Below are 9,419 nucleotides of genomic sequence, written 5' to 3'. Positions count from 1 at the left end.
GTTTTCATGTGTCGAGACACACTGGTAAATTTCTGTTACATATTGTTTTCATGTGTCGAGACACACTGGTAAATTTCTGTTACATGTTGTTTTCAAGTTTTCTGTTAGTCTTGTTTCTATGAGGTACTTTTGTTGTAACTTAAAATTCTTAGAAATTAAAGTTCTGAGAAAAATCTTATACTTTGTTTATAAGTCCCTGCACATATATCTAGTCTTCAATTCTATCATGATGAACATTCAAGAGTATTGACAGGCTGCTTCTGGTTCAGTGTGAGAACACAGTGGTATTAGACAAAGAGAAAGGTATTTTAATTTGCTTTTGTAAGACTCCCGAAGCTGGGCATCAGTTCAAGTCGTTCTCTCGGGTCACTGGCCAGCACCCCAGTGACCCGAGAGAAAACCACACCTGATGTAAACTGCAAGAGGTTCTATTATCAGCTAGCTGAGAATGAACACTTTCTGCTGTGCAGGGCAGGGGATTTCGACCTGATCAGTGACAGTAGGGGGCTTTTTACAGCTGGCTGAGGAATTGGGAGGAGTTGGGAGGAACTGGGTGGAGTTCTTCTCTTCCAGGTGTCCTTGGTGAAATTTGCAAGGCAGAAGGAGTGGGCAGTGAGTTCTTTCTGAATTTTTCTCTCCGTGTCCTCTCGGCACAGGAAGCCAGGCAAGTGCCTGGCTGGGTCTTTTACAATTATCACATCTCTGGTTGTAAAGTATAGAAACAAAAAGGCTTTTTGCTGGCTATAGAAAACAAAGAGCTTCTTTCTGGCTGTGTTTTTAGAGATCAGGGAAAACAAGCTTGGGGAACATCCAGGGGCTTTACCTTCCAGGGAGAAATGCTCTAAGTCGGGGTCCCACACTTTCTGTTGTGAATTTATGATACCTTTGCAACCCAAAAGTAGTGTTAGTTGTTGATCACATGCATCTTACATTATTTAATGATTCAAGCTCATTAGACTTGTTTCTGTTTTCTTCCATAGAAGAACTGAACTTCATCCAGAGTTCTACAGTGTTGTTCACACTGGCTCATTTGCTGGAAGTGTGCACAGCCTGCGAGCACCAGTGGCCTCACACTTCAGTTCACAATAAGAAATGAATGTCCTCTGTAACTGAGTTTACATGCACACCAAAACACATATAAGAACTTAAAACAGGCTGGGCAGTGGTGGCGCACACCTTTAATCCCAGCACTTGGGAGGCAGAGGCAGGCAGATTTCTGAGTTCGAGGCCAGCCTGGTCTACAGAGTGAGTTCCTGGACAGCCAGGGCTACACAGAGAAATCCTTTCTCAAAACAAAACAAAACAAAAAACCAAAAGAACAAAAACAACAAAAAGAACTTAAAACAGTGGCATTATTTTTTTCTTGTGATCCATGTTAGGACTTTCTGATGTTTGTTTATTTATTTAGTTAGTTAGTTTTTTTCCAGACAGGGTTTCTCTGCCTTCAGACACACCAGAAGAGGGCATTGGATCCCGTTATAGATGGTTGTGAGCCACCATGTAGTCACTGGGAATTGAACTCAGGACCTTTGGAAGAACAGTCAGTGCTCTTAACCATTGAGCCATCTCTCCAGCCTTGTTTATTTTTTTAAATACCAGGCACAAACTAAGCTATTTCTGGACCTACTAGTACAAAATGGGAGGTACATTTCCATTTGAAAAACATAATGAATCTGGTTTAAAAGAACTAATACGCTTCTTGTTGTTAGTGTTGACTTGAATATTAATTGGGTAAATTTGTTGCCTCACAAGTTTTCTGAGTATTGTCTTTTTCCTCCCAAGAACTGTTGTGAAAAGTCCCGCTACAAACATGACACCTTGGCACCAAGGACATAGGTTCCTACAGCCTTATACCCAGAAACTTAAAGGACACAGGCCATGTTTCTGAGACCCCAGGTTGTCCCCATTGCTTACTGCTTGAAGAGTCTGGTCTTTCCTCTCTCACAGGCCTGCACTGGCTCAGGCTTCAGGGTGGGTCACTTTGTCTTATATGTCTTATTGTGACATGGGGCTGGTGTGCAAGAGCATGGGGACAGGAACTAAGTGTTCCTTCCTGACACATGGGCAGCTCAGAAGTGTCATAGGAGATGCATACCCCATTTCATGTCTTTGGAACACAGCCAAAACAACAACAAGGTGTTTGAGATTGCCCCATTCTTGAGTGAAGAGGTAGGTTAGGCCAGGTCATCTGGATTCCAGTGACTCCATTGGCTTGTTCAGAGTTCTCAGACAGCAGACAAATCTTGGAGGCCTACTTCTGTGTGTTGATGAGACTTGAGAGTGTGAGCAGCCACACTAGCTTGCCTATCCATGGAACATGGGGAACTTCCTTCTTTATTCTACATTTAATGCAGTCAGTACTTAATACCGATCAATAAGCAGATGTCTAAGACAATGTGATTCTAAAAGGAGACCAGTTTTATGGATGTATCTTGCAAGGACTGAGAGCTTAACAATATAGCATCTAGCTTAGAGTGTTATCCTTGCCGCATACTGCCTGAATACCTTGCTTACTCTCTTTCTCTATTCAAACCTATAATCTTATTTAGGATTCAGAAAGTTTGAAGTAGGTCCAGTTCTGGCTGTACTGCAGAGGACAAAATTCAGTAGCTGTGACCTGTGAAGTTGGTATCGGCCTTGGCCCAGGAGTTCCCAGGGCAAGACGATAAGCCTTGTGTAGGAACTAAAGGTAGTAAAAAGCCTATAACCAGTTTTCAAATTATTACCTATGTCCTGAGTGGTAAGGATAGCTAATAGAGGGTCATGTAACATTGCAGTTTTATAATGATGTGGCTGTCTCATGTACTTTGAAAGGAAAAAAAGAATCCTACAAAGCATAATAAGGCTGGACTCTACCCTAGCTTGTTATGGGTTTTTAAAGCTCTTACTGCTCTGAGAGCAGAAACCTCAGAGCACCTACTGTTGGCTCACATAAACCACTTTTGGGCCAAAATGCCCTGAAAAGGTGCTCCTTTGGCAGTGTCTTATTCAGTTCATGCGTTAGTAATGAGAGTGCCTAGGGATGGGTCAGGTCCTATATAGACCAGCAACCATAAAAATTTCTAAGTGTGGAAGAACTCATGTCTGTCTACAATGTGGGGAGAAAGACATAATTGCTACAACCTAGAGCATACAAGTTTTCTAAGTATGATTAAAGTAAAAAATGGGAGTGGGCAGTGAGAAGGAGGTTTAATCTTGCAAGGATGCTGAGACATCTAAGTTAAGGGGAGATCAGTTAATTACAGTAAAGATTGTGCTGAGGAAGAAGCCACAGTGAGAAGGATGTCACATTCTATGGCCTCTGAACCCTCTTACTGGCATGAGGTGTTCCAATCAGTGCTAATTTCCATGTGACAGCTGACTAAAGGCATGATGGAATGGTAAAAGTTTGCACTGTCCTCTCAGCTGAGTCTCCTGAATGGAAAAGTAGCTCTCTGAGATGTAGCCTGTCTCTACCTCTAAGTATTCTCCAAATTAGCCTCCAAATGTTTTAACAGTAAATCTAATCATTAAGAGAAATTTGAGCACAACATGTACATACTAATTCATAAATTATATATCAGTGCATACATTTTAAACCAACAAAAGAAAACTACTTTAAAAGGGTTTAAAAAAAAGAATTTTAAATACTTCTCACATTGTGTAGAGAGCAGCTCTGAACCCTGGAATACACCTTTGCTTGCTACCTGCATTCACATCCAGGCTGGGTATTGTCTTCCATTGGCACTGCCTCCCAGCATAGCCTCAACATGCTTTTCCTCCAAAAAAAGCAGATTCCCTGGTGAAGGCTGAGGCAAAGGAGACTTACATCTTTGAGACAGAAAGAGCCAGGGAGCTTGAGAGTGCTGTAGAATAGATGCCCCAGCCTCCATTAGCATACTGCTAATGCAGCTGAATGGGTTTTTATCTGTTCCAGTATGGAGGGGCCACCTGAGCAATGCTTCTCATTAGCTACTGAGTACAGCAGTCTTGGCCCCATCGGCACTCTCTGTTTCCAATGTGGAGTGTAAAGGGCTAGCAAAACTACTGTGTACTTACTACACACAGTTTTCTTTTTCCTGTTCTTAGTTCCTTTGCAATATAGTAAAGCAACAGTTGTTCATGGAGTACTTACACTATACTAGGCATTAGAGTTCAGAGGTGATTTTAAAGTATATGAAGAGATATAGTTGGTTATAAGCGACAGGGACTTGAGTACTTGTGGGGCCTGGCATTAGTGTGTGGCACTGGCACCAAAAACTTCAGGGATTTTCCGTTGGTCCATATATGAGATTTTCATTCTCTTATATGGACCATAGGAATCTGCAACACCACCATTAACATTTGATTTACCTAGTTACCATTTTGATTTACCTAGATGCTGAAGATCACTTTTTTCCAGTTAACATGTTAAAAGTACTTATCTATAATACACATCTATTATATAAAAATAAAAGATTCTTATGCATTGAATAAGTGTGTCAGTTTCTTGCTGTTGGTCAGACACTAGCTACATTTTAACTAACACTACTTCTCATTTAAATTCAACAAATGAACATGCTGTTTTTAATGCAATAAAGACCACAGTTAAATAGGTACTTATATTTCCTCTATATAATCACAAAGAACAGTCAGCAGTGTAGTCCTCTACCCCAAACCCATGCAGCTCATCCAAAGGCAGGATAGCCTTTACCCCTTTCTTGTTCTAGTCAGAGATTTAACTTCCTGGACACGAATTCAGCATTCAACAATTTTCTTTTGGTAGCAGGAGCGACAGAGAGGACAGACATGGAAAGGGACATTGTCTCCTAAAGAAAACTCCTCCAAAGCCAGGAGGCAGGCATTGTGGAACAGATGTGCACAGGACAGGAGGACTGTCTCTCTGGGACGCTGGCTGCTGGTCCCTATGGCTGCTTGCCGGCCATCGCCATGAAAGGAGAGTGGAGTCAGGCAGATGGAACATTCATAGATCTCATGGTGAGCAGCCTGCAGCACAAAGCAGACACAGCTTTGTTACAGGAGTGACACCCCCCCCCCCGTCACATTCCACAATAACTCAGACCTACAGTGAGAACTATAGCCCAAGACATGAATCCATGGAAAATCTTAAATGTCAATATGTGAGATGTAGATTATAATACCCAATTAAACAAACATACTTTAAAACTGCTGAACACTAATAATATAACATATATAATGCCTTTTAATTAAAAATGGAAAATTGGGCTAAGCATGGTGGCACACGTCTTTAATCCCAACATTCAGGAGGTAGAGGCAGGTGGATCTCGAGTTCAAGGCTGGTCTACAGAATGAGTTTCAGAACATCCAGGGCTACAGAAAAAACCAACAAAACAAAACCAAAAGTCAAAAATTGCAAAGCACTTGGCTGTTACTGTTAAAGTTTTAAAACCTTCCCAATTTTATGTTTTAAGTTGTTTTTTAGCCCCCAATTTAATATTTAAGTTTTCCTTCTATCTTGGCTTCGAGTTGCTGCAGAGTCCTGCTTTCCTTCATAGGCTCCTGCAGGTACAGGAGGAAGGCAGGAAGCATTAGGATTGGCCTTTTGGGTTTTCATTGTTCATAACACCCACCATTGAGCTAGAGCTTTAACATTTCTGAGTACAGCACTGAGCTAATAGCAAAGGCCTGGGTGTCCCCATCCAAGCAAAATCACCAAGGCTCCCAGACCTGCAACTGCAGTCCATTCTGCAGAGGGCACAAGCCTACCTGTGCTTGGATTTTCTCCCAGTCCTCCTCGGTGATTATCTGGCCACACCTTTCATCTAGCTGCTGAAGAATGCTACGATTTACCGCCAAGCAGACATCAATTTCTGAGAAGAGTTCATCTATGTTGGTGTTGTATGAGCACAGGATTCGGTGGCTGATTTCTGTGAACTGAGAGCAGAGCCATAGGCTGGAGCATCTGAATGAGGGCAGTCCTTCCTGAAGCAGGGACTTGATGTCCCTTCTCCAGCAGCTGTGATGTGACCATACGATAGATACTACAGCAGGAGTGCCCTCATCTCTGAAAACAGGGCTTCCCGAGAGGAAGCTACAACAGGGCAGGCCACGATGTCTGTCTGTCTTACCATCGTCCGCTATCTCCTTTTGTTACTGTTTTGGGGACTTTCCACTCTTCATCAGTAAGAGCCCAGTTCACTGTTGCTCAGCTGTTGACTCAGGCCTTTATTTCTGTTAGAAGTTGCCCATGTCACAGGAGACTTTATTAAATAAGTGGTTATTCTTTAATCTTGCTCATCTGCCTCTTGTTGGTCTAATTCACAGGATTCCAGCTCAAGAGTTTAGGGAGGTGTAAACAAGAAAAGATACTTTTTGCTTTGCTGCAGTTAGCACAGAATGCATCTGGGACTAAAGCTGACAGGAGGAGGGAACTTGAATCATAGTGGACTTAAACAGCACAGTGTATAGGTTCTTGGCACTGCTACCAGGCATGCGGGGACTACTGCTTTGCTCACCAGTCATTTTCCCTGTGGAGCTGTGGCTCCAGACTATATATGATCTTATGCAAGCAGAAAAGGAAACCCAGGCAAAGGAGGGTCACCTGTGACTTGTTTTCATTCAAGCTCTAAGGTCACAATTTGAAACACTCCTTGCCTAATGACTTTAAAAGTTTTCCTCCAAGCACAGATAATCAAGATGGGTAACTAAGATGCCCTTGGGACTTAGGTTAAATTCTATACTGGTAGTGTCAGTATAGAGGCAGCATATGCATGCCATCTGAAGTTTTAACCTTAAGTCTAGTGTCCTTTAAACTCAGGCTTTTATAAAGATGTGTGTGTACACACACACACACACACATATATACACATATATACATAAGATATATATATATATATATATATATATATAGAGAGAGAGAGAGAGAGAGAGAGATGTACACACACACACATGAAATTGATTTAGGAAAGCAGCTGGCCCTAGGACAAATGACTTGGGCACAGATCAGATGCTGGCTGGCTGTGGCAGAGCATGTAGTCATATCCTAACAGGAGCTGCTGGATCCACTGGACTCCAATACTTTGAGCACATTGGTGTGAACTAGTTGCATACACTTAGGAAGGTGGGGTCTGCTCACATGATAGAGCAGTTTCCCACCAGCTTTACCTGCCGCTATTAACTCTACATCAGCATGCCTGCTTCTTGATTCATCTGGATTCATCTGCTGTGATTCTTTGATCTCTCTGAGTTGTGCCCTCTCCAGCTGCAAAGGCTTGACACTGTGCCTGTCCTTCCCTCAAGATGCTGTCACCGTATTTTAAGAGTTAAGTCTTATAAGTACTATATTGTTTAGTAGAAATATAACATGCCTTAAACTTTAGTGGGGTTTGCATTTAGATAGTAAGGAGGCATGGTGGTACACACCTATAATCCCAGCATTCAGAGGACTTGAGGCAAGGGATCAAAGTTTGAGGCTAGCCTGAGCTACATGGAACCCTGTCTCAAAGTGATTTTTTTTTTGTTACTGTTTTGTTTACAATGTTGAATAGGTTTTAAGTTTTCTGCCCTAATTCCTTTTTGGTAAGCTTTCATGACTTTTAATTAGAACATTTATTTAAAGTGTACGTTATTGGTCTGGTGCTTAAATATCATCGTAATTGTGGTCTTAGTTACTTACAACATAATTGTAGGGAATTCTTCACAATTACCTCTGGACAGAAGTTCAAATATAAACTTATGACGTAACAGGACGGTACCATTTCACACAGCATCTTGTAATCAGTATGTTGAGAAAATGAAATTTCACAGTATTTACTATTATATCAGTCAGTATTCATGGAAGGTGGGCATGACAGGCACACAAAAGCACTCTCTAATCATACATGAGTCTCGTATTTCACAGACACTTTGCCAGATCAGCTCACCCAGCCTCCTTGTTTGTTCTTAGTGTTGCCTTCCTGGACCCATCTTTTCCAGATAGAGAGAAAATCCTGTGACCAGGTTCTTCTGGCCAGGTATTCGCATGTGACACCCACTCTCTTCATTTGCTGCCCAGCTTAAGATACACACAGAAGGGAGCTAGCCAAGGATGCTCCATAGGGAGGAGATCACATTTTCATATTGGGTGTCCAGCTTAGGTGTGAGGCCCTAGACCCTGGACACCATGGCTCTGTATTACCAGCTTCCAGCCCTGTGCTCTGCTTTAGCTCCAGTTTGAGTTTTTAGGAACAAGTACACAGCAGAAATGCTCAGGCGGGTGGTAATAGTGCAGCCATGGTTTGCTAGGTCCAGAAGCCAGTCTTTCACATGGGCTGGGGAAGAGAATCATTCCCTGATTTCAATTAGGCTATAAAGATTTAGTTTCTCTGAGCAAGCAGATAAAGATTTGCTGTTAAGGGAATCATATGAGAAAAGACTGGGAAAGAATTGCAAAGCAGCACATGGCATACTTTTACAAGCCTTTTGCTATACTACAATTGCTTTGAGGACTTTCTGAAAGATCCAGGGGTTACTTACACTATGCCACTATGTAACAAAATGCAGTTAGAGCTATATGTGCAATGCTAAGATTTTTAGTAATCATGTTGAAAAGGCTTCTAAATTTAATTTTCCCCTCCCAATATGCCCAAAATACCATTTCACCATTTTCATGTGAATGATACCCAGATCAAGTCAGATCTGTCTTGTGTCTAGGACTCAAAGCCAAGTGGCTTGTGGTCATCTGTATAAGGACTCTGATGCCTAGGAAAGACAAGCAATTTAGTAGATGAGGAGGCCATTAAAGAGTAGTGGCTAGTGTCATTTGAGGTGGGAGAGGGAGCTCCTTCAAGGCCATCATCCACAGATCTTTTCTGAAAATCTAGGGCCTTAATGGCAGTACACTGAACTAGCATAGCTGAGGCCCTGGGCTCTGTTAGACTATAGGAGACTCATGTTAGAGGGGTGCAGCACTGACAGGTGACCATTACATGGTCATCTGCTGGCAGCTGGTATATCACCTACCAACTCCATTTCTCATTCACTGGTGGGCCTGGAGCCCACAGGTTCATTGGTTGCTTGCAGGTCAGAGCACCTTCTCTGCCTCTGAATAAGACCCAGAATGTGCTGCACACAGGTGTTCACAAGCTGTATTACAACTGACCAGCCCATTTGTGTAATTACCAAGACCTGTTCAGCTGTGTCTAGCCTGTAGTCTCTTTTCTTTTTGTCCTGCCACTTTACATCATGGCGTGAGTATGGAGATAAGAAGACAGTTACTGGGAGTCAGTTCTGTTCTACCATGCAGGTCCTGGGGGTACTCCAGTCATCAGGCTCTACAAAGTGCCTTTGCCTGCGAAGCCATCTCAATGTCCTCTCATTAAAAACAAAACAAACCCCGAGTTCTCCATTAAAATTTTCTATTTTCTTGCAAAACTTCTATAAGGCAAAAGACACTGTCAATAAGACAAAAAGGCCACCAACAGATTGGGAAAGGATCTTTA

The 9,419-nt window shown here is 42.3% G+C and overlaps 1 protein-coding gene across 3 annotated transcripts in view; it reads right to left on the bottom strand.

Annotated features, from left to right (window-relative positions):
- Positions 1–4,496: 4,496 nt before the first annotated feature.
- The window catches only part of Rnf32 (ring finger protein 32), a 30,235-nt gene continuing 25,312 nt past the window's right edge, over positions 4,497–9,419 (bottom strand). The window contains exons 9-10 of one of the 3 annotated variants that reach the window (XM_021162611.2): positions 5,707–5,874; positions 4,497–4,965 (exon numbers count right to left, since the gene is read on the bottom strand). In XM_021162611.2, the coding sequence (XP_021018270.1) occupies positions 4,717–4,965; positions 5,707–5,874 (417 nt within the window). In that variant the 3' untranslated portion in view covers positions 4,497–4,716. The remainder of the gene's footprint in view (positions 4,966–5,706; positions 5,875–9,419) is intronic. The other 2 variants (XM_029477886.1, XM_021162609.1) reach the window with 2 other exon arrangements.

This window comes from Mus caroli, chromosome 5, assembly GCF_900094665.2.
Source record: "Mus caroli chromosome 5, CAROLI_EIJ_v1.1, whole genome shotgun sequence".
Taxonomy (NCBI): domain Eukaryota; kingdom Metazoa; phylum Chordata; class Mammalia; order Rodentia; family Muridae; genus Mus; species Mus caroli.
This window is presented reverse-complemented; position numbering and strand designations above follow the sequence as displayed.